Genomic DNA, 27496 nt, shown 5'->3' on the forward strand with positions numbered 1-27496 from the left:
AAATACTAAATCTATTTCATTGTCCCAAATGAATGACCTGAAGGTCCTTTAACCATAGGTGATTTGTAAGTCCATCTTCACACAGTTTATCATCCTATTTAAGCAAAGTAAAATGGAGCTCTTCCTTGTTATCTTACATTACCAGCCTAGAACTCTCCTTCCCACTGCCACCAGCAAACTACCATAGGTATTCAGATGGGCCACTTATCTTAGTCCAAGAAAGGAGACCTCTAGGCTAGAGGTGCTGACTCTTCCTCAGATTAATTTCAGCTGGCCCCTTTCCAAGCACCATAGAAGGGGATGCTGTAGTTGAAGCACAGGGGAAACATGATAGTTTTCTGACTATCACTTTCTAACTGGGAACTCTAAGTTTGATAAGAATCCTGGCAGAGCTATCACTAGAAAAGAGAGGAAGCACTGAATAGCAGAAAGATATCCACAGAAAGCAACTTTACTACAATTCTCATACATGTGTGTTCCCCAGCTCTGTGCAACTTGCCTAGCATTCATCTAATTTGTGAGATTTCCAGTTCATGTCTTCCAAATTTTATGATGATGTTTAACAGTTAACCCCCAAAACCTCATATGCTTATTATTATAGTGTTCTATGTTCTGTGTGCATGATGACCTGTGTCTTCTTAATAGTACATTTTATATATATATAAAACACAGCTTAATTCTTCACAAATTTATTGAAAGCATCTATTCTCTAGAGCTCTGAATAAGACCTGGTCCCTGTCTACAAGGCATTTGGAGTATCCTAATCAACTCTTCATCAAACTTTATGTATAAAACACTTTGAAAGGAAAAAAATTCTGAAGAATCATGACTGTTGACTTTGTTTATTACTATAGTACCTAAACATGTACAAACATATCACTAAGTATAAAATCTATAGACTTATATCCTGCATAATAACATCCTTCAAGACTCAGTTATAAAGTATCATCCAAACCATCCAGAATCTGTTCATGTTTCACTACATATTTTTAATTATAATCAAAATAAAAACACAGAATAACTTCCATGAATAACTTTCAGACTCATAAGAATGCAACTCTTGATTCCTTGAGGTCCAAAAATAACACCTCAATGAAACCTTTCCATTGCAAGCAAGATAAAGATCAAACTAAGCTAATCTCATAAACTGTTATCAACACAATTTGCAACATGCCATAAGTGAAGGAAGGAAGTCTTAGACATAAGTTCTACCTCCCAGATCCATCATCAAATAAAAGATACTTTTAAAAATTCAAAACAAAATGTGCATTTTTTCCCCAATCTGGTGAGGTAGAATGGTAAGAGCACAGGTCTTGAAGTCAGATAGATTTTAGTAAGATTATTTAACCTCATCTAAGCATCAGTTTTGTTCATCTGTAAAATGGAGATAAAAATACATACACTTAGGGTTACTATAAAAACTAAACAAGGTAATTTAGATCATTCTAGGCATGGTGTCTAGTTAAATAAATGTGAATTCTTTTCTTTATTCTAGCTAATCAGATGATCTCTGTTGGGGAAAAATTTAAATAATAATTATTTGATTTTACTTCTGTACCAGAATAAAATTTACATTCAAGAATATGGAGTAAACTTACTTAATTTTATGAAAGTGATAGAAACCTGACAAATGTAATTTTGCAAATAACAACAGAAATTTTAGAGACTAACATTTATAAGAGAATAATAGACTCATTTAAATAAAATAAAGTAACAGTGTTCTTACAGTTTCAGTGAATGTTATTCTCTGGTAATATTCACATGTTAGATGAGTTTTATGACCTAGTATTCACATTATTAGAATTTAAATGGGCCTTGCTGTATCAAAAGTGATGCATTCAAAAGTCTGGGAAAGCTTCACTAAGAAACATGGTATAAAAATCATAATCAAGGCACTGGTATAAATCTGTCTACTACTAAAGCTGTGTGTTTGTGTATATGTGTAGGGGGGACAAATATACAATTACAGACATATTGTATATTGAGATATATATATGTAATTACTATTTAGGTAAATGAATATATGTGTAATAGATATAACGTATGTAATATACATATACATGTCATCCATACAAATATACTCTCACATTGATCTGTAAATTGTATATAATATATATCATATACATATACACATAAGGATATGTCCTGCAGCGTTTTTTAATAAGTGAAATTTTTAAAGCAGAGTTTATACAAAGAGAAACAAGGTCAACTTCATGTAATTCCACCCCCTCAAGCATATTTTTCCATTTTTAAGAATCTACATAGAATTACTTATGTATGGATTTGTTCTCAGTATTTTCTTTTTTTTTTTTTTTTTTTTTGTGGTACGCGGGCCTCTCACTGTTGTGGCCTCTCCCGTTGCGGAGCACAGGCTCCGGATGCGCAGGCTCAGCAGCCATGGCTCACAGGCCTAGCCGCTCCGCGGCATGTGGGATCTTCCCGGACCGGGGCACGAACCCGTGTCCCCTGCATCAGCAGGCGGACTCCCAACCACTGCGCCACCAGGGAAGCCCTGTTCTCAGTGTATTTTGATAAAGGTTAACATAGTATCTAAAGATTATATTCCTAAAAATAAAATTTTTACGAAAGTCTAATGACATACTTTAGACAACTATTTCCTCTGAAAAACTTCAATTTCTGATTCACGTATAAGTTATCACCAAAAGTGCTAAAAATGAGTTCGGTTAGCAAGAGTCAAAAAAAGATTCCTCACATCTTAAATATTCAATGATCAGAAATGCATCTTACATCTGTAGTAAACAAAGAGTTCGTTTTCTTTTTTAAAAAGCAAGCAACATACTACTCTCACATTCCTTTAGATCTAGAAAATGGGTTTACAGCTCTCATACCTTGTCCAGAGACAATGTGTGGTGCTATAGGTAGTGAGAATATATTCCGCCATGTCCTCAAGGACTAAAGTAACCCCAACTGGCAAAAGGAATTTAGAATATTTCTATTTAATGTTGAGCCTTTAAAGGACCCTTTCAATGGTATTATAATTTGATTAGCATAAACTACTTAGAATCTAGGATAATGTATCAAGATCATACTTTCTTTAATAGTTCTATAAATCAGATAACAGAAAAAGGTCCCCAGTGAATGAGAATAATATCTGCCACTATGATAGGAAATAGAATAAACAAAACTTCAGATATGCTTGATCTTTATGTCTTCATATCCTCAGGCTTTATCATCTCATTTTGAGACAGTACTTATAAAAAGATTTTCCATGTTAATTGATATTACAGGCTCTGCATTAAAAAACTATGAGCACCTTGATTTTCAGTCCACCATTTTCAATACCAGTGAAGATTATTCATGTCTCAAATGTAAGTCCACAATCACTGTAATAATAAATCACTCAAATGTAAGTCCACTCACTACATGGAATAAGTTCAAAGCATCATTCAGATAGAGTACGACTTTCCATATTCCAAGTCTTCATTTAGCAATATTGTAGATTTGTGTTTTGTCTTTTATTTTTAATCTGAAAAATTCTTTATATGATAGCCTGCCAATATCACTGAACCTACATTTAAACAAGCAGGTAGGCAGACTTGGTTTTTAATACAAAGCAACTTGTCTTAACAGTATACATTATTATTTAGAGAGAAAAATTCAAAGTATGTTAACTTCTAGGTTTATTTTTCAAATTATATGTAGAGATAATACCTGAAGCTGTATGCAAAACAGTGTTTGGAGAAATAAGTAAAATTGTAAATTCTTATTCAAATATTACAAAATTAAGGTCTTAAAGAGTCACATTAACAACTCTTTTGACTAGAGTTAAAAGAATATACCAGTGAATACAGCCTATTGATCAGTATGACTTGAAGCTCCACAAAATGACTGACACGTGGCACCTCATGTGGAAGAACTTTCCACTCAAGGGAATGAGACAGAAACCAAAAAGAGAACAAGAGTGAAAGCAAGAGACAGAACTCAAAATGAAGGATGATATTTCTTCCAAGGGAAAAAAAGGAAGATTTTGTGAAATCAAAAAATTTGATTTTTCTTTTTCACAGTGTCAGAAAATTTTAAGGGATGCTGAAGAGTCTATGGCCAGAATGCAGGGTATATGGGTGAATGTAAGGGTGGAACAGAGTAAGCTATGAAGCTGATAGTTGAGGACCCTGAATGCCATGTACGTTTTAATTTTTTTCTGGACTCTCATCATCTATATTCCATTCTTATGTTTGAGGAATCCTCCATGTTAGTCTGTCCAAGAAGCAAGAAATGGAACATAGCCACCTTCACAAGCTTCATTAGAACGAGGGTACAGAAATCTGCCCAGGGATTTTCCCATCAGCCCCACATGATCCAGTAATCCAGTGACACGAAGAAGCATAAGCAGTGCAGGTTGCTTCCCTGCAACGGTGGTGGCTGCTAAGGCAGCTACACTAGTTTCTTGTGGCTCCAGGGGCAGTGTCTGGAGAGTGAGGTCTGGTGTATGCTCAGCCACAGCAGCATCTGACACCACACCAGAGAGGGCCTGGAGCGTAATCCTGGGCCTGTCCCTGGCAGCCTAGCTTCAATCTGCTTCTCAGGCTCTGCCAGAATTTTCTGAAATGCCCAAGGTCCTTTAATAAGTCTGCTTCTGTATAAACTATCCAGAGGTGGTACTTCTGCCTTCAACCAAGAATCCCGACTGATATGCCATGCAAAAGTGCTTGACCTTTTGTATGGTATATAGAACCAAAAGTCAATCATTTCCTCCAAATGTGGGTTTGATTTAGAATTGCTATATCTTTTTATCCTTTAAAGAATTTTATAAAGTTGATCAAGTTTTCCCAAAATTTTACATAAGGACATACATTATGTATTATTATGTATTATTTAATTGATGGTTAAAAAGAATATGGATATAGATTATCTTTTTTTGAATATAGATTATATTTTAATTAATAGTACTTTACTAGATCTTTGAAATCCTGATTTTTTTAAACCTTCAAGTTACTGTTTTCCCAAAAATTGTCTTCTGAATCAACAAAGAAGAAGTTGTCTCCTATTCCCAGATCTGTGTAGTCAGAAACTTCTTTGCAGGAATCTGCTTTTACAAAGTATCGAACAGGACACTTTCCTACACCAACTTTGCAGATGAATACTGTCTGAACAGCAGCCAGTGATTTATGAGCTATGTAAGTCAGTACCTGAATGTGGCCACTTCAGTTTAGAATTTGAGAGCTGAAAATGTTGCGTTATACCATTTACTTTAAAAATGCAGTATTTCCACGTGATCAACTCAGAATTTAGCAAAAAAATCAATCAATCAATCAAGAGTATCCCGGGCTTCCCTGAGTGGCGCAGTGGTTGAGAGTCCGCCTGCCGATGCAGGGGACATGGGTTTGTGCCCCGGTCCGGGAGGATCCCACAAGCCGCGGAGCGGCTGGGCCCGTGAGCTATGGCCGCTGGGCCTGCGCGTCCGGAGCCTGTGCTCCGCGACGGGAGAGGCCACAACAGTGAGACGCCGGCGTACCGCAAAAAAAAAAAAAAAAGAGTATCCCCATCTCATTTCTAAGCCGAATAATTTCAGGTTTTCTCTTCCATCTATTCTTCCTTTTTATTCAAGCAATTCTGCTTGTGGAGAATTTCCCTTACGCAGCTATTTGTTATCAGTGTTGTACATGAATGAACTCTGAAAATGCAAACTGTGTCAAACGAATATTTTGTCCAAATGATAGGTTGTTAAGAACCAACCTTTTAATTGGATGAATGACAGAGTGGCCTCAAGAGTAATGTCTGTCCTTATTTATTTGGCACAAAATATGAGTGCTCTGAGGTAAGGCTATGCAATGAGTCTAATTTAGGGACACAGAATAAAGATACAGACGGCCAAAAATAAACAAAAATCTTCTTTGATTTTCTTATCTCATATATCACGTAGGACTATATGTGACTACAAGGAGGAAAAATGACACATAATAAGACAACATCTTTCATGGCTGTGATCAGAAAGAGATTATGTAAACATTAAAGAGACTGCTCAAAATATTTTAGAAAGTCTACCTCAGAAAATGAGTTTGAATATTTACATTAAAATTTTCTCACAATAAAAAAAGAAGTAACTGCACAAGAAAAAAACATGTTGCAACCAAGGAAATTTTATCTTTACTAGAAATGTACTTCTTAGCACAGTAATTAAAATAGCTCTTTTTAGTAGTCTGTCTTCTTTTTATAGCCCAGCCCAGTATGATTCATGTAATGTGAGGGTCTAATTCTTATGAGTAAGAATTTCTTTCTGTATTTCTAAGCACCACCTTTAAAATACATGCTCCTAAGTTTGTACAATTATGTTCCCGAGTAGGTTGTTAACAGCGAAGCTCTTTCCAGTTGTTAAAGCTAAGCCTCCTAAAGCAACCTGTTTTCCCATCGCTTCTCTTCTCTCAGCTCTTATTTATATCAGACCTTTATTGGAAATAAAAAGATGTCAGTATTATTTTTTGAAAAAAAGATAAAATATCTAAGTTTAATTTTATGTTTCCAAGAACCAACACTGAGCCTTTTTTCACACTCGAAGTACCAGTGAACAGCTCATTCTGGATGACAAACAAAAGCTCCTTATGCACCTTTTCAAATCCAGTTACTCCTCTAGAATTTTCCATATACTATGCTTCAGTTATCTTCCTAAAAGACTATTGTAACCACGGAACTTCATTACTGAATAACGTATGATAGTGCCTATTGTATTAAATTCAAATAAATTCTTTTATATTGACTATATGCCCATTACCTAGCAATAAACCCACCATGTTTGCTTGTTTTTTCATTTCCCGACATGAAGAAGCACTCTGAATTTCATTAAGCAGAGTATCCACAGTATTTTACATATTAATATATCCTTATGAGGAATAACAGAGTGCAATGTATTGTCCCTAAAGTCCTAAGTATACTGCAGTATATAATTTATGTGTTGAATTGAGGTAATGCTTTATCCTCCATTTTTAGCCCATTCTTTTCACATAGCATTATGTCATAAGTATTTTCCAGTTTCATGTATAGTGAACGCAGAAAATCATTTTTGATGGCTGTCTATAATTGTCATAGGGTGCACAGTAGTTTAACCATACTCTCTAGCCCTTATGTTGTCTCACACATTAAATATCACTCACAAGTCTAAAGTCATCTCTGCTTTCCTTAGGATAAATGGCTAAAAGTGAAATTACCAGGACAATGGATATATTACAAATAACCAACACTGAAAACTTGAAACCAATCTGGATATTTTAAGTGTCCATTTCATATGAACATTAAGAAAATATGTTAAAAGCTACTGTTTAAGAGTTTCAAAATCAATAGTTTTAGAGGAATTAAACTGCTAGGTACACATTCTAAGTCTCATAAATAAGTTGATATCATATGTAAACACATTCAAAATCATTCTCCCAAAGACATTTAAAATTGTATGAAAGAAGTCAGAGATTAATGATAAATGTAGTTAGAGTTATAGAAATCCCATTCCATGGGTAGATTTATTATCACCTATTTTTGGAAGTTTACTTGATTTTGATATGCTTGAAATGATGGCTCACCAAATTAAGAAATCCTCAATAACTTTTAGTTGTACCTAATTATTCTACATACAAGAAAAATTAACTTAAGTAACATCACTCAAGACTAAAGGCTGTTCTTATTAAAGACAACATTAGGTATACTCTTCTGTTACTCCCTTCTCTATTTAGTTTTTTTTTAATTAATATTTAGCTGTAGAATTTTGTTCTTAAAATGAAATGTTTCTTAAATTATGTTTTTCTAGCATTAGTTGAATAATTGTTGTGCATTTCCGAAGGAGAGATTTGAAGAAGCACAGATTGAAACAGCTGTCATGCTACCAAATCCAACATCCTGACGTTAATTTCAAAACATTCCTCATTCTGCCAGGGAATGGCCTCCCATTGCTTTCCACAGAATCAAATCTCATGGAATGGATGTTCCTTTGAGGTCCTCTAGGCTGAAGCTTACTCTATCAGTTGGGACCAGATCATTTCTGACTCTGCATTCAGCCCTAACTTTCATTTGACAGCCCATAAGCCATGTCATCCTCCAATCACAGAGGAGGTTGTTATGAGACATTTATCTTTATATTTTAGTGTCTCTTTATATATTTTTATCACTCTATGGTTCATAAAGCATTTTTAGATCCATTATCTCATGTAACTGTCACAATCCAATAGGAAAGGTACAAAATCTGTTATTAGTCCTCTTTGACAGGTGACTCAGAAAGGCAAGGTGATAAAGTCATTAATGTCAGAGATAATATAAATACCTAGGTCTCTTCACTTCCAAGCCAGTCAACATTCTACTATCCCTCCTAACATTCTCTGGTCATTTAGGGAAAAGTAATCTTACTGCTTAAAATGATATGTCATTTACGACCGTAGAACTACGTAAGAGCCTAAGAAATCTCAACAGATCTTTTTTTAAGATTCCTCTTTAAATTAATATTAGTCTTTTAAATCCATTTCAGAATTAGCATACAGAATATCCTGGAATACACAGAAAAACGATTGCATTTAATATACACAAACTACAACATGAAAGATGTCAACCACCTGAAGCTGAGGCAGGACTTGAGTTGCAAAGGTTCTAAACCTTAGTAAATTATGTAGATATGATGGTTAATTTTATGTGTCAACTCGGCTAGGCTATGATGCCCAGCTGTTTGGTCAAACAACAGTCTATAATATTGTTATGAAGGTATTTTTTTAGATGTGATTAACATTTAAATCAGCAAATTCTGAGTAAAGCAAATTACCCTTCACAGTGTGGGTGGGCCTCATCCAATCAGTTGAAGGCTCTCAGAGACAAGAATGAGGTCCCCCAAAGAGCCAAAGAGAAAGGAATCCTGCCTCCAGACTGCTTTCAGATTTGAGCTGCAACATCAACCCCTTCCAGAATTTCCAGCCTGCCAGTGTTCCCTGTAGATTTTGGACTTATTGGCCTCCACATCTGTGAACCAATTCCTTAAAATCTCTCTCTCTCTCTCTCTCCAGAGAGATGAATAGATAGATAGGTAGATAGACATATATCCTATTGGTTCTGTTTCCCTGGAGAACCCTAATATAGGGTTAGATTCATTAACACCTATTCCCAAGCTCCTTCTCCTTTTCTTTCTTCTGGCTATGGAAGCTGGATGTACTCAATTTACCCACCTCTCCTGCAGTCATAGATGGCTGTATGACATAATTCGAACCAGGGATATGTAGGCAGAGATCTATGGGGAAGACTTCCATCCTTGAAAAAAGGACTAAACTCATGTCAGTAGAAAGTCTTCCCCCTTCCTACCTGGAACTAGGATTAGTTTCTTTAAAATGCTTGAAATCTATATGCATGAGAACAGATTCAACACTCTAAGGAAAAGCAGACCAAAAAGAGAGGAAAAGCATGGGACCATGATGCGTCATTCAGTATCTACTTAGTCAGGGCCGACTCACTTACACATTCTGGAAAATAGACAAACAAAAGCCACTGTGGCCAAGTTTTCTGTCTTCTTTAGTTAAACACATTCTTATCTGACACAATAACTTGTAAAATAGTTTTTACAGATCTGCTCCAATATTTATAGCATTAAACTGGTGTTTCCTTAGAGAAAGGTTAGTAGAAAATAATTTTAAAAACTAAAAATATTATGAGCCCAGGTACAATTTATTAAGCACTTAATGATTTCCTTAATTAAAATCTGAGACAACAATTAATAAGTATCTTTTTTTAAAAGGCCTCATTTACAGCTAGGCTGGAAGAAATCAGCCCTGCCAATCAGTTGATACCCACAAAGCAAGACTAAGAAGTCAGTTTGCCCACAGATAGTTGTAGAACAACATTAATAAATAAGAATATAGCCACAATTTCAGGCTAGATATACTCTTCACAAATATACATGTTTTAAATTATTTGCAAAGTTGCACAATCAGAAGCTATTTTCAGTGGATTAGTCAAAATGAAAAAAAAATTTTTTTTTCAGTTACCATGATATATGAACCTAAAAATAGCATTACAGGCAGGTTTTAATAATATCATGGAGGCTCAGATAGAGGCATTTCAAAATGAACTGGATTGGAAAGACTGAGGCACATTGCACAGGAATTTGAATAAAGCTGTTTTCAGAGTACATTAAGTTAACCTAGTGGCATAAGGGTTTCCAGAATTCCAAGACCTTACTCTAACTGAGAGGCCAGAAGAGATCCTCTATACCCAGCAGTAAAAGAGGACAGTCATTCATACTTTTCAGGGTCCATCTGTCATCTCTTGTCTGTAGTCAGTTCGGCTCTTAGGTAGACACCGACACAGTCAAAATCTCTGTTTCTTCTTTTGTGCTGTGACCCCCTCTTCTACAGCTTTGACCTAGGGGAGGCCAGCCTGCCCACACCATGCCCTCAGGGTATAATGCACAGCCCATCTTGGCTCAACCCTTCTCTATGCCTGGAGAACTGACCTACCTAGTCTTTAAAGTTGAGGTCAACTTCTCCATGAAGCCTTCCTGCCTAGACTTTATAGCCCCCAACGATGCTCCTTTTAAACATTTACAGTGCTTGTCTACGTACAACTCATCAATTCCATGCTCACTTCCACACTATTAACATTCTCATTTCGCTCTTTCTTTTCCCACTACACTCTAAACTCTGCACGGGAAGAACAATACGTGGAATCTTATACTTGGTAAGTGCTTCAGATACACTCATTCTGATATGATCTAATATCCTGATATTTCTACTGTATAACTTTACATTTTGTTTAAACTCAAGAAGTAGCTGTATCTTTCTAAAGCTGTTATCTGAAGCACCACCTTTATTTTCATATTCTGTCTACAACTAAGCATACGGCTGGCACTCAACGCAAGCCCGCTTACTGTGATAATTCTAGTAAGTATGGTAATAACCCCATTTACCTGTAGGGATTTTCAGGAGGATTTTATTAACAATGTAAGTCCATGTAAAAGTCACTCCTAGAAATTAATAACTATGAAACACTCACATTAAAAATCTCTGAAACAGTAAGCATTTCTACAAAGTTTTAGTTCTTTTTGAAAAAATGTATTTCACTATTTCTGAGAAATTACCTCTATGTGTGTGTTTTTCTGAGAAGTAAATGAGAAATCTTCATTCTAACATAAACTAATTATCAGAACAAGAAATATTCTTAAGATAAAATGAGCTCTCAGAACATACCCCAATAATGGAAATTCTAGTGTGATATATACACCCATGTGTACTTCGTTTCTAAATAGTATAGCTAGAAAACAATTTAAATAAAACTGACAGCCTACATTTTTAATCTTGCCCTGAGGTAGAGTAAAATATACGATATTCTGTTTCTATTGAAAATGAAAACTTTAATGTTAGATATTTTTCTTGTAAACATAAATGCTAAGGACTGGAAGAACTCTAATAATTTTGGTCCCTTTAATTTACTCTTCACAGATCTCTTCCAGAAAGATTAAGAGACTCTATCTCTAACAGGGAAGCACGTCTAGTGGAGAGAATGCTAAAACTAAAGGCAGCACCTCTCCATTCTGGATCTTTACTGTCTGATCTTTGTAGCCTACCTCTTTTCTTTCCAATTTCTTTATATTGAATATATTTGAACTTGTCAATTCCAATCTGACAACACAGATTTAAAATAAAAATGAAACCTCAGGCAGAAGGTGAATGTAACATTTCAAAAAAAAATACAGTCTTTGGAATCAAATAAACCAGAGTTTGAAGCTAAACTCTGACAGCTCTCTAGCTGTGTGACCTTGGGCAAGTTACTAAACTGCTCTGAGCCTGTTGTCCACTTCTAGCATAAGACAAAGGAAATTTCATCTCACTCATTCTCCCTTACAGCCCAGTACAGTGCTTGCTACGTAACTAATGATCAATTGTTTTACAGCTATATATAAATATAAATCAATTTAATGCTTAATTTGATATTATATACCCAGAAAAGTTTAAAAGCTTAGATTGTTTATCATAAACATCATAAAATACTAATACATTTCAGACATTTCCTAGCATATTTATTCATAACGAGATGGAGTAGAAATTAATAAAACCACATCAGGCTTCAGATCAGCATTTGCTTTTTATACTACGATAAGTTCTTGTTTTGGCTTCCATTTTCTCCACAAGCTATACACCTTAATTATTAAAATGATCCAGAGACACATCCAAATTTACTTCAATAGTTAAGTATAGCATTAAGAAACAATCTGATCAAAACAGCTGTATAAAATGATGCCAGCACTACCAACCAATTTTTAAAATAAGAGAAAATCTATTCAATCCAGATCTAGATTAATTTGGTCAAGCCACATTAGTAGTTCTATTCTACAGAAAAAAAATAACATGGCAAATATGCTAACAAAAAATGTATTCACAATTTTCTAATACTCCAAAATCTGTGACTATAAGTGTATATAAATTGGCCATAAGAATCATATGCCACTAATGTCACTCTTGATTCAACTTACCCAGGAATTGTGGAGGACGGCTGTGTTAAACTTCCCATCAACACATGCATATAAACTGAAATTTAAAACTAGGATGGTGAAACAGAAACCAAAAAAGGAATTCATCACTCAAATCCCCCAAAATATTTTTTTCACATAGTGTTTTCAATCACAAATCTACCTTTGGACAAAGAATAAGATGAAAGCAGGGGCTCTTTAAAAAATAAAAGCACAAATGTTTTACATAAGCAGGAATTGTCAGTATTATTACTTACGGACTCTACACAAAACTGATAACTGCTATACAGTAACACCTGGAAAGCAATGGAACAGATCTTCCAGTATTTTCAGACACATTTTACAACTGTCTTGCCAAATTTGGTAAAATCAATTACACTCATTATCAACTGTTTCAAGTAATTCTTCAAAATGATGTATTTGACAAAATGGAACTTTGGTCTAATTCAAATGAGATTTAAGTTTTTTAAACCTTGACTATTTTGAGAGTGTTTGCTAGGTTTCTATTTGCATCTATGAACACTAAACCTACTTCATGTGACACTTTGTTAAAAGTGTCAAAACGGAAATAAGATGTCATATTTTCTCTCTTAATCTAGCAATTCAGTTTTACAAGAAAAGTGTAATGAAGCTTCATAATGTGTCCAGAATATTAGGTCATTGTGATTGTATTTTGTAAGATAAGGAATCAATCTAAAAATGGACTGAGGTGGAATAAAATCTGATAATACCATCTGAACACTATGAACTCTAGAAAACAAAGAAATATTAGGGAAATAAAGGATAGAAAATTAAAATTTAGTTAAGATTAAGAAAATTAGAAGTTAGGTAGAAAAAAGTACAGAAAAATAAAATTTATTTAAATTATGGACTTACAGGACCTCATCGAAAATGCCTACATTTATAGGGTCTGATTCAAGAATTTTGTTTTATTATAGAACTATCATAATTATATTATAATGATTATGTGTTTCAATTAATACAATGCCATTCATTATATTGCTTAGGTTTCAAAAATTAATTTATGGTATACTGTTAAATGCTCTTTAAATGAAAAAACAAATCAATTATAATGGTCTTGAAATTATTTTTACAATTGACTGTTAGACAATCCATATGTAGAATTTACTTGACTGAATATATAAATATGGTAATGCATGTGTAACAAATGTGTATACTAGCAAAAGTAATCATCAGTTACACACTTACAACCAATGAAAATAAACATTTACAAACACTACTATAAAATATATTGTCAGAAGAACAAATACTGATTAACAAAGATTATTTGACTGTGGTGGGTCTCTATACAGACTTTCCAAAGTTAGGAGATGTTCTTTCCGTAATTTGACCAAAACTTCGTAAATCTTTAAGAATATTTAATTTAAAAAAGGGAAGCCAAGACAAGATATAGGTTAAATAAGAGAAATGCAGAATTTTAAACAACCATAAGGTAAACACATGAATCTTAATGTAAGCAGTTATATGGGGATGATGGACTTATATGCTATGTAATTAATCTAAAATTATCCTGCTATAAATCTACTTGTAGCAGAAGCACCTACAGTGCAATTAATTGAGACACAAAACAGAATTATATGTTCATAAATCTGAAACTCCAGTTTGACAAAGGAAGACGTATCCTAAGAGATGTGGAACACTGATCTAAAGCCATTTCAGATAGAAGTGTTATAAAATGATTCTATAAGAATAACTTCCAGGTGTAACAAATAATGTCATGCAAATATGCAATAAACTGCTATCTTAAATTTTCAAGGAAAAGAACTTTTTCCACGGCCAAATAATACTATACGATAAAGTTCCATGCCATATGCTTTAATGACCCCAAATTTGTTTTGCAGTCTTATTGCAAAAATCTACACAATGACATAAAATATTGCGTAAAAGATCTGGTAAATCACACAATAAATGGAAGTCCAAATTCATAACTTAACATTCATTATGTTTTATGCTCATTATCCACTTACTGGCCTTTTAGTAATAAAGCACCCCTGTGACTCCCCATTAAATGTCTTCACAAGCTCATACATTAAGAAATGTTTTATGTATACAGATATACATTTATACTAAATATGATATAATACACATAATTGGTATGTATATAATCAACATGCAGTCTGATAATACAACAGAGCAATACTCCTGCCTATATAATCTGGGAAAGTTGTTCAAGCTATGTGGGCCTCACTTTTCAAGTATTTACAAAGGGCTACAAAGCCATGTATGATACCTGACCCATCATCTCTCACCCCTTTTCCTCTCTGATCTCACATTTTACTACTCTCCCAGCACCTTCTCAACTCTAGTTTCTCTTGCCTTCTGGCTAGTTCTTGACCTGCCAAATACATTTCCCTGGGGACTTGTCCACCTACTGTTTTTGGCTGGAAGGCTTCTCCCTCAGATATCTGCATGGCTCAAATATCATCTCAGTGAGGCCCACCAAACAATCCTATTTAAAACTGCACACCCATCATCCTGCATCCCTTAGCCCCTCCCCTGCTTATTGACTGTCCTTCCCCTCTAGAAAATAAGGCAAGGACTTTTGTCTATTTGTTCTTTCTTTTTGACTGCTCTAACTCCTGCGCCTAGAAAAGTGCCTGGAGTATCAGGTGCTCAGTAAGTATTTGCTGAATAAATGAATGATGAGTGAGACTCAATGTACCCAAAATAGAATTCACTTCTTCTCTGCTCATGCCTCAAATACACCAATCACCGAAAACTACTCTTCTTCCATTACTCCCTATTGCTAGGAATATTATAATACCATCACCTGAGTCCAAAACCTAGGAGTCACCTTAAACTTCCCCCATTCCACCCTTACATCTCACCAATCACCTACTTTGGTCAATTCTCTCTCCTCATTACCTCTCAATTCCTTCTCCTCACCTCCACTTCCACTTTGACTCTTTGATCAAGACTCATCTCTCATTTGGTCTGGGGCAATAGCCTCCTAACTGTCTTGTGTCACTATCTCTAGGCACAAGAGATAATCCATCCTTCCATTCATCCAATCCATCCTTCCATGCTCCAGCCACTGAAGGGTAATCTGATCATGGTTACCTATGAAGTATTCTTCAAAGCTCCAAATTATGGAACAGATTTTTCACCCTGACTGCTCATTAGAATCACCGAGAAAGATTTTTAACATACTATTCATGGGCTCCATAATAAGTGGATCTAAACCAATTACATCACCCCCACTAATTCTAAGAATCACTGATCTACAAGGTATACTCTAAACCTCTGAGGATGACATACAGGGCCTTTCACAATCAAGATCTACCAACAGCTTTTGAGCCTCATGTCTCCTGCCACCAGATATGCTTGAATCAAACACACTATTTGCTATCATGCTATTCTTCCACCTTTGCCTTCCCATGTATCCCCACTCACCTGGCAATGTCCCTGTGCATTACTTCTAGTTTGGAGGAAGCACTGCATTTTCCTGTTCTCCTTGGGAACTTCTTCCCTTACATTCCTGTGTATCTTATACTTCCCTCCATTATAGCAGTCAGCTATAGCAGTGGACAAGGAAATGTCTGAGAATAACTGGCTGAAATCAAAGTTATTCATTTAAGTTTTTAAGTAAGTTTTGGTTTCTGTACTCAATGAAATGGATCACTGATACCTTTTTTCCTTTTGAGCTCCAATTCAAAAAGTCATTGTTAAAGCAAACAAGTCAATGAAAACATTCCACCTATACTTTAAGAGCTCTATTACTATATAGTTATTCAAATGTAATAAATAAAACCATCAGTAACACCTTAAGCCTTTCATGAATAAACAATGTATTTTTTTCTAAATATGTTTTAAAATCAATCTTGTATTTTTCTAAAACAAAAAAGTAATATATATGAACCATGAAAATCAGACCATGAGGAAACATACAATTGCGAGTGATGGCTTTATATTCATTGTCTTTAAATCCAGTGACTAACTCTCTGGAACAGACGAGTAATAGACATAGAAAGAAATGCAGAAGTGTTGATTCCTTTCCTATAATTTTTCCCAAAAGGAAAATATAACATTTATGGAATAGTTAAGAATGGATTGGATATTTGAAAACAAAATTAATAAAACATAATTTATACAAAGGTCTAAACCCTAGAGCCACATTAGAATCACCTGGGAAGTTTTTAACACTACCCATGCTACAGGCCTCACCTGTAAAAGACTCTGATATAATGAGTCAGAGATGGGTTTCATCACCAGATTTTTTTCAAAGTCCCCCAGGAGACTCCATTGCGCAGTCAAGGCAGAGAACCACTGAATCAGCACCCTCCCTACTACAGCAAAGCCCAGCTTTCAGAAGACAGTTGCAATAAACGCTTTCCAGTCAACATTATTTCTTTCCCATGAGAGGAAAAAAAGAATATGAACATTGTAAATTGGAAAATATTAATAATAGTTAACAGTTATATAGGAATTAGTACATATCAAGCATTATTCTAAGGGCTTCTAATACATTGAGCTTTTTTTTCCTCGCAATGGCTCTGTAAAGTTGGCACTATTTTATGCCATTCTGCTTCTGCAAAAATAGCTAACAGTTACAGAATGCTTAACACTGCCGGGTATTATTCTGAGTGCTGCTATATACATTAACTCATTTAATCTTCACAACAGTGTTGTGAGGTAAGTACTGTTGTTATATCCATTCGACAGATAAGGAAACTAAGGCACTGAGAAGTTAAGTAACTTGACTAAGGCCATTCAGCTAGTGAATGGCAGAGCTGGGATTTGAAGCCAGGTAGTATAGTGCCAGACTTAATTAAAAAACAAAATCCTGGTGTTCTGTGCTATATAACAGGCACAAAATATATTAATATGCCATAAAATTACTAAACACGTCTTTGGTTTTCTCCTCTTCAGGAGAGTAATACAAATGAGAGGAAGATGCTCACTTAAGAAAATTAAAATAAGAATCATTTGATCCTAGTTCCAAGACAGGTACCAATGTTGGACCCAACTGGAGCTTTCATGACTTAGAAGGAAAAAGATTGAGAAGGATGACAGAGATGGGAAACCCAACTCTGTATCAGATGTGAAAGCAGAGATTGGTTAGAAGCCTGAGTTCTCCTCCCTGGGGGCTCCATGAGGAAAAGGAAGGTCTGTGTGTCCACTGCTTATAGGACATGCTCAATAAATGTTTTTGAGCAAATGAAATCAACTGGTTTTTAAGATGTGAGATGACTGAATTCTAAAGCAGAATACTTAAATTTATTTTCACCCTATATTTTTTTTCACATTTTAAGATACTCATCATGAATATTAAATAATCTTATTTCATTTAAAATTTATTTTTGTATAATAGACTATTAGATTAAAACATTGTTTCATCATTAAAATGATGATCTTTAAATATTTTAATCTGTGCATGCAAAAATTTACATTAAAATTAAATTATATAGTAAATTTAATAAATATATAATTATTTATATAACTGATAGAAGTATAATTATTAAATTTATGAAAAAAGACACTTCTAGGGCTTCCCTGGTGGCGCAGTGGTTGAGAGTCCGCCTGCCGATGCAGGGGACACGGGCTCGTGCCCCGGTCCGGGAAGATCCCACATGCCGCGGAGCGGCTGGGCCCGTGAGCCATGGCCGCTGAGCCTGCGCGTCCGGAGCCTGTGCTCCGCAACGGGAGAGGCCACAACAGTGAGAGGCCCGTGTACTGCAAAAAAAAAAAAAAAAAGACACTTCTAATAATTAGCTCAAAAGCTAGGTAACCACACTGATAACTCAAGGCCGAGTTATCAGGAATTCTCTTGGGCCTGACTCAGGGCTCCTCAGGTGGGGTCACCATCTGGTCCATGATCTTGCTGAGGAAAGCACAACCACAGATCTTCCCTTAATCAAGGACACAACGGCTACACTCTGGGTTTTCACCAGAGAATATGCATAATTCAAATTTCCTGTTGGCCAACCTAATATAAAACATTTGCCCGAGAAGTAATACCCATAGACGGCTCTCTGAAAAGTATTCTGAATTTTAAAATACAGTCACGGAAGTTATCCAACAATGGTGTACCTGACCATAATTGCATTGTCTCTAAGTAGAATTCCTCCTGAAGAACTGCCCTTGTGCATTACAGTCTTGGTTTATATTGAGGGAATTTATTAGAAACAGCCAAACAAATCATGCTATTCTACTTATCAAAGAAGTGGTGCTGAGTATGTGATCCCTCAGAACCCCTGTCTGCTCCATGGGGAAGATTTCTCCCAGGTCTTAGTATCAAGTCAAGCTAGGGTTCTCTTTAATGCCAGGAAAAAAGGAACTCAACATGTATTTTTCCTTTTTTTTTCTTATTTTTCTATATATGTCTTCCTTTTTCCCTTATTTCTTCACATTTTAATTTTATTTTATTGTATGTTACTTTTATTAATCTGTATATTTCTTTAAACCATCTACTCTATAAATAAATAGCTCTACAATAAAAATGAATGAAACAGAAAGGGATAATGAAGAGTTCAACTACCACTGACTGTGAAGAATGAGGGATACAGCTTTCAAAATTATAAATGGTGAGTGAAGATTTTAAAATCTCAGAATATTAAGAAATCCATTTCATTCATTAGTTCCCAAAACAATGCCGGTTGAATTTTTTAAATAAATATATTATTTTCATTCAGTTAATTTAGAAACTTGTAACATGCTTTTTATACTATAAATGTCCAACACCTTTGCAAGACAGGCTAACATTAAACGTATGTCATGACTCATACTGATTTATTTGTGGTCAAGCCTTAACGAGAGTATTGTTTAACAGGACAGTAAATGAAAAGAGCATGAGAATTCTGAGGAACAGCAACCCCTCAATTTTTCAGTTTACATGTTTTCCTATTGCTCAATAATATCAAATAATGACTCATATGATTCAAGACACTGATTTTATTTTAATGAAGTTTATGTTTAGCTTAAACACCTTATTAAAAGTTACTTTTAATATATTTTGTGCAAAAGAAGTAACATGCTATAGTCAAAGTAAAATGCAGTATAGTTATATGATAGATTACATTTTTTTGTATGTTGAGCACTAATTCATTAATTCACTAGCTAGAAAAGAGATTGAAATGAATGTTTCTCACATAGCTTTTTGGAAACCAAGACAAAGGAAGTGGAAGTAGAAAACTGACTGGAAATTTTTTCAAGAAATTAGAATACTTTTGATCAATTAAGGAGGAAGAGTATTCAAAGTTTTTAACTAATATGAGTGTTTATGTTATCATGGAACTCATTTCAAATTGCATGGAAGCATCTTCCAAACTTTGCATTTTTCACAACTGTTGGAAAACACACATTGTCAGAATTCAGGTGGTAAGGCATTAGTTAACAATGAAAACAGACTAGCTAAGACTACAAAACATGGAGAAACTGTACCAAGTTTGTCCTTCAACTCACAATGCAATTTTATTTTGTACAATGAAGGAAGCAGTGTGGCAGAAAAGAGATTTCATAAAATCAATGCGGAATGATTTCATCTGACAAGTGGAATGGGGGTGGGAAGAGTAGGTGTGAGAAGCTCACTGCTTTTAGTTAAGTTAAAAACTAAATATGACTGAATTAGAACCAAGAAAAGACTGAATTTTTGAAGGACTGAATTTTAGGTTAAAATCCCAGACTTATACTTCTTTCATAGATATTAATATACTTTAGCGGCATAAACCATGTTCATGATACAGTAAAATTAGCATTACAGAAAAGGGAAGCTCATAAGTAACAGAAAGAAGCTAAGAAGGATGTGTGACAGCCCTATAAGAATGGGACAGATATTTTAACCTTAATGGTTATGTTACAAAGAATTTATATGTAGTTACATTTTTTATGGTATAGTTCTCTGGTATTACAAGCCCAGGGAAACACTTCCAGAATATATCCTTTTGTGAAATAATGGAATTTTCTAGGGTGTTTATAGCCTTCAGGGGGCCAAGATTAGACATAAGACATTCTCGTGTGAAATTAACTCTTTAAGAAATCTATTAAAAATCGGTTTAGTCATAAGAAATGATTTTTTAAACCACAGGGAAATATTTCCATCAACATGGAACTCTGTTTGCTTTGGAACAACATTTAATTAGACAAAATAAAGATACATATTTTTTGGCTCCATTTAACTGCTAACATTAAAAAGATAAATACACACTATTCTGAAAATGACTCTTAGATGGATGAAATGCAAAACTCCCTCACAGGGAGAAGAAGAATCATTGAAATTATTTTAATGCTTTAATGTAAGTGATCTCATTAAAACAAAAACCAAAGAAAAGGAACTTCCCATTCTGCTAAGACACAGAATGAAAATGAATTGTACAAATAATTTTTCAACAGTGAGAACTTTCTACTCCTCACTAGTCTAGTAATTTACTAAAAAATACCTATAACAAAGAAAGTGTAACTGTATTATACGATTTACAACTCTAAACAGCCAAGTTTGAAAAACTTAATTCTCTGTAAACTATTTAAAATACACATCTCATTCTCACTAGAAAATTACTTCATTTCCTAGAGAATCTTTTAATGAAATTTGCAACGTGTGGATTATCTGACTCAAAATATCAACACTCTTATGCCTACCTGGTCCAGGCAGTTAAACTAAACGTGCAAGAAGAGGCTGGTGCACAACAATAGGTCATGAAGGGACTCAAGACTGCCTGCCTCTGCTAACGGCATCAAAAAACAAAATCAAGAAAACCTTAAAACACCCCACGTGCCAAACGACATTTAAGAGCCATATGCAGCCTCCCAAGTTGCCAGATTGTAGCTCAGATAACTAGAAAAGCAGTAGCCAAGATAGAGCTCAACCAAAAATGTGAACTTGGCCAACAGCAGGTGCCAATAAATTCTAACACTCACAGAGTGTAAAGCATAGAATAATTTTTCGTGATCATGCTTCAGTTAGTCCTCTATACTTATACAATTAAGATATAAATGAGTATAACAGCAACCCACGAAGTCTGATGATTATGAACATCTGCCATATGTCCTTGAAAAGTAGATGTTTCTACCTCTAGGTAGGGAAGGAAGAATCTCAATTCTGACTCTCCAATGGTCTCAGGTACAGAGAGAACCAGTCTGTCTGAGACCCATCAGCAACCAAAGCCCTCTTTATTCAGAAGAAGTCAAGCCGCTCCTGGGCCCTATGTGTCATGTCTTGGAATATCAAGGTTGGCCTGTCATGAGCATTTAATTTACTGAGAACGTGATGAGAAACAATGCATATCAAAATGCATTTGTAATGTATTTTATTGCTCGTTAATGACAGAAGAAAGGAAAAGTAGGTAGAGATGACAGAGGAAGAAACAGAGCAAGGGGCCAACAAGCAAGACATATTTTCCCAGACCACCAGGACCTTATCGTGAGGAAGAACCGAAGCTATTAATATATATCACTTCCTGAAACATCTGGGAAACATCAGGAGGGGTTTCCAGCTACCTTGAGAGACAAGTTCCAGGGTGGTCTTGTGAATTGACTGCAGAATGAGATACTACTGACTTCCTTTCCTACCAAAAGTTCCAATGAAATTCAGAAAAGGAGGCTAATCTAGAAATTCGTACAGTAATTTTTTTTAATGTAGATAGAGTCTGATCTGTTTGAGATTCCTTCAATACATATATTAATCACTTGTTAAATAATGTTTTCCACAGTCTCAAGATCAGTTATTTAATATGATACTCAAAGACTGAAGCAAATATTTGTAGTACATGTCTGAAAGTCATCCATGTTTTATGTTTTACCAATATTGGATTCCTCATAGTTCTAAAATACTGAAACATACTCATTTCTTGTTCTTTGCCAAAAAAACCTTACACTTGTATTCTTCATTGGAAAAAATTTTATTTCATCTGACTTTTTGATATAGATGAATCACTCATTAATAATAATTAGTAAATGAATAAAATTGATGAAACCATGTTATATGTAATATCATACATGATCTATTCAGTATTACGACAATAGCTAACACCTATTGACAATTTACTACGTGCCAGATACTATGTAGAACTTTACAAGGATCATTTCACCGTTTCACTTAATCTTCTACAAAATCTATGAGGCAGACACCATTACAATCTCTGCTTTCAATTGAATTAAACAAGGCTCAGAGAAGTAATTTTAAAAAGACAATGAAACTAATGAGTGGTAGACTGGTGACTCAAACCCAAATTCAGTTTATACCTCTCTCTATCTCTCTCTGTTCCTCTATCTCTCTGTCTCTCTCTCTCTCTCCCCCTCCTTCCCTCTCCTCCCTCTTGCCAATATTATGCTTAATTGTATATATACACAGAGAAAGCAGACTTTAATTCAGCAGTAAAGAATACTAGAAGATTCCTAGATTTTCAAATAATGTAATTCATAGTCAAGAATAGCTACACGCTATACAATCTATAATTGTAATATTTTTGTCCAATTCTCTTCCTACAAGACCTGCAAGCCTGTTTATCATTTTTAAAAGATAACATTCCATCATGATGCTTCATTTATTCAAACTCAAAAATTGTGAACGTGTTTCTGTAACAGCGCTGTTAACTCTGCAAGAACTTTTATCAGAAGGAAAAGTCAAACAAAATCCTAAAAGCTATGGAAAGTTTAGCAAAGAAAATTCAAAATTTTAAGAAAATTCTGTTGTAGATGGTTCTTATAAAAGAAATATGGAAACAAAATTACTGATGGGTTTCATAGTTTATTCTATGACCAGATGTGAAATTTCACCTTTATGTGAATGCCAACCCAGAGTGGAATAGATTAATTTTTCCATATAATATGAACAGTAGCATAGTTGGACATTTCAAGTAACCTAAAACCCGACCTGGAAAGCCCGAGTTTGGCTGTGCCCCAATCTACCTACTCAGTGTCCAAGAAATGTAAAACACACCCTAATGTTAAAATGCTTAGATATAATTTAATTGTATACTTATCTTTACTAAATTTATTAACAGATAATATTTAATATATTCCTTGGTAAAGAAATTTTCCATTATTCCTTTAAATAAGACTCAGGGTCAGGGTTAGGGTTAGGGTGAGGGTTAGGATTAAATCAATGCCACCTCTAAAATAAATGTTGTTTAAATAGCTCCTTTAAAGATTGAAATCTCAAAATAAAGTCAATTCTATGTAATTGCTTAGCAAAATATAAAGTCAACATTCTGAAACAGTATCCCTTTAGAAGATAACATTTTCTAATGCTAGGAAAAAATGTAGAAATTATTTTTTTCATACAGATTCTGAAGTTAGTGATGGGCAATTGTCAGTCTAAAATTCAAATGTATTGACAAAAGTTAATGTAAACATGGTGATCATAAAGTTATATCTTACAAGACTTGGAGTTCCCTTTGTCTCTTCTTTCATGTCAATTAATGAAAAGATCTAAGATTCCACTTATTCTAACAGAGAGGGTGCAGATCTACTATTAACTCCCCTTTAACCAGAACAAATGCCTATATTATAAATAAAATATTAAATCAATTCTTGAGCATGTAGGTCACCTGAGCATATTTTACTGTCTTGGATCAGGAATGGGCAGGCTGCTATGTGAGGACTGTACCTTCACAGCAGAATCAATGAAAACTTGAATGGAGGGACATAAAAGGTTTGTTAAAACTTTCTATGTGATGTTAAGGCAATAAAGCATCAGATAAAATAATTTTCCATCATTATTTAAAATATGATTTTTTTACTCATCCATACAGAGACAATGTCTGAAAAATAATATTTTCATGTAAGCAAATATCAACTGACTGTGTTTTCCATATGAAGTATTTTTTTGCCTTCCAATTAGTTTTATGGAAAGACAAATCTTTTAGATTGTTGATTAAATTACCTATTTTTACCTATTTTTAAACTATAATGTGCTTATCTACATTTTTATTATAAAGGTATACGTAAGTTGGTTTTATAAAAGAAAATTAGTTTCTATCAATAAAAGGAAGAAGGTATGTAATAATTTTAAATTTGCATAGCACATATGCCAAGTAACTAGTTACTATTAATACTTACTTTCTGTAATAAATATAAGAAATACTTCCCCATAGTGTAAATATTATGATGCATAAAAAAGAAAGCTAAATTAAGGAAAGTGGGATTACATTTCTAAAAGAAAAATGAATGGGACTGTGTAATCTTGAGGTATAATGACTTCACAGGGAACAAGTTTTCATAAAATGTTTCTTCGATACTGAGAAAGCATTTAACTCCAACCACTTGAAAACCAAACTGTAGTGAAAACTGCAATACGTTATTTAAGTGTTAAGTAACTTTTACTAAGATTAACTTTCAGGAAAACTGTTTTAAACGCAATGCTTTTCATTTCAAAACCAATTTGTGAAGGGAAAAAACCTCAGATTATTTCATAAAACGAATTACTACAATAAAACAACAGTTCATAACAGATTATTTAAATAATGGGTGCAGTTGAGAAAATGGAATGAGGGCAGACACAAAACAAAATTTTAGAGAACCAGTCATAATATTGAGCAGTTACTTAACATCATCAGAACTTCTGTTTTTCCACATAATCATGCCTTTTACAGTTTTGTGAATAAGTCTATTACAAGTGATATAACATTATGAGTTAATTTTTCCTATGCTTTAAAAATGTATGTTAAATTTCCACATAAGAATCTTCCAAGAAACTACAGAGTTTAACTATTTGAAAACAAAGAGATGCGATTATATACCTAACCAAAATAACAACAAACAAAGGACGGAATGCTAAAAGCTACAGCCCAAGAGAACAGAATTAATCCTCTTGTTAGAGACAGGAAACGGATACGCATGTATATAAACACCAATAAAGCAAACAAAGCGAAAGTAGCATCTTCCAGAGATGTAACTATAAACATAAGCTGCTGCTTAAAGTTACGGGTCACGCTAATAAGAAAGCCTCGGACAGGCCTCAGCTCTGATAAGAAAGGCATCTCCCACAATCGCCCTTGTGTCCATCACTGGCTGTTGCTATCATTTTCAAGCAAATACAAAGATACAGAGAGAATAAATAGAATTAGACTGTAAATTGTCACCCACCTGTAATATGCGAACATTTTCATCACAGCTCAAGTCTTACCTCATAAGACCAGACGCACTGAGTCCCACCAAAACGTCGAACACATCTTCCTACTTCCACGTCCTCGTGAGTCGTGTACATTTCTCTGAGGCATTCACCAATATGTGGCACCATCCTCCTGAGAACCTCGCGACTGAAGATCATTCCAGGTCCTCCCATGCAGAAGTTCTCCCCAGGCTCCAGCCCCAGCTTTCCAAGTTCTTCAATATTCCCCAGGCCAGTCTGGCCCAGGTAGAGGGGCTTGCTGCTATTCAGTGATCTAAGAAACTCTTCCAACTTATCACCTACAAAGAGAAAGGCAACAATCACTCCTTTTCCTAATTTCATAATCATTTATAACACACCAAGCAAGGGAAAGAACTTCCAATATTGTGCATAAATTCACCACAAGTCTTATACAATTGAAAAGAAGAAAAACCTCTTTGAATATTCCATTATTTTAAAAATACTAATTTTTAAATTATAATAAAATTTTCATCACATATACCTATCTATCCACCTATAAAATATTGCATTCACCAGGAATGCCCTCTTTTTTAAATGTTTGTATCAAATTACCCAATTCATTATTTTCATATCTAATTATCAATATTTCCTCTGCCAACCATCTCTAAGGATTTCACTCCTCTCAACCCAAACCCAAGAAATCTCTAGTTATTAACTCTACACTCCGTTCTTGTTAAATTATAATAAAATTTAATCAATCTTCTAGTCAATGAAAAACCTTAAGTCTGATGACAGTCATCAGATTTTTTTTTTTTTTGCGGTATGTGGGCCTCTCACTGTTGTGGCCTCTCCCTTTGTGGAGCACAGGCTCTGGACGCGCAGGCTCAACAGCCATGGCTCACGGGCCCAGCTGCTCCACAGCATGTGGGATTTTCCTGGACCGGGGCACGAACCCGTGTTCCCTGAATCGGCAGGCGGACTCTCAACCACTGCGCCACCAGGGAAGCCCATCAGATTTTTTTTAAAGGTGAAATAATGACAAGGAGAATAAAGACAGGTTTCTTAGCATGTATGAAGTAGTGATAAAATTCTCAGAAATAAAATATTAATATTCAGCCCTGATTGGCAGACCACTGATACCCTGATAATTGATTTAGTGTTTTGTCCGTAACTAAACTCAAGTCATATACAACCCAAAAGGTGTGTGTATACATATATGTATGTGTGTGTATATACATACATACATAGAGAGAGAGAGAGAGAATATCAAACTTGCCATGAAATATAACACTTTGGAACTTTGGAAAGTACCCTTTTAGGAAAAAATTAACATTTGTTAAAATTTATATAATTGGTTTATAGTTTGTAAGTTCATCAGAAAAACAATTTTAAAATAAAGTTCTGTAGCTAAAACAGTTCCAAAGCATTTTGTACTCTATCAAGTAATATACTGGAATAAGTAGTCACCTTCTTTACATTCCCAGTCAGCATTTCTACTACCAGTTTTGATGAGCACAGCAACTGCAGTCGTTGTCTTGATGCTATGCCATGCCCCTTGGATTTCAGTGAGTTTCAGCTGACTATTATTGGGTTCTTAATACAAAATGCCTTTCATTCTTAATAGAAATGGAAAGAATATGGCATTTCAATGTTCTGAAGGACAATCTTTCAAAGCACTAAAAGATATGACAGAAGTGGATGCTGTTAATGCATTTTGGAAATTGTCTGCAAAGTGTGGCAAACTTCTGTCAGGAAACCGTTGTGATTTTAAAGAGACACAGAAGACATGGGGACTATAAGATAGTGGATCTATCAATTATAGATATCTACATAACTTATACCTACCTATAAGATACTGCAATCACCAGGAATGCAATCTTTTTTAAATGTTTGTATCAACTTATCCAATTCATTATTTTCATATCTAATTATCAGTACCTTCTCTGCCAACCATCTCTAAGGATTTCACTCCTCTCAACCCAAACCCAAGAAATCTCTAGTTATTAACTCTATACACGCAGTCCTTA

General features: G+C 34.7%; 1 protein-coding gene across 1 annotated transcript in view; it reads right to left on the bottom strand.

Moving 5' to 3' along the window:
* The window catches only part of CHSY3 (chondroitin sulfate synthase 3), a gene marked incomplete at its 5' end in the record, with an annotated part of 299837 nt that overhangs the window by 269969 nt on the left and 2372 nt on the right, over window positions 1-27496 (bottom strand). Inside the window, one exon of the mRNA XM_082836296.1 lies at window positions 25524-25807. Within this exon, the coding sequence (XP_082692422.1) occupies window positions 25524-25807 (284 nt within the window). The remainder of the gene's footprint in view (window positions 1-25523; window positions 25808-27496) is intronic.

The sequence above is a fragment of the Leucopleurus acutus genome (genome assembly GCF_964270905.1).
Source record: "Leucopleurus acutus genome assembly, chromosome: 3".
In the NCBI taxonomy this organism is placed as follows: Eukaryota; Metazoa; Chordata; class Mammalia; order Artiodactyla; family Delphinidae; genus Leucopleurus; species Leucopleurus acutus.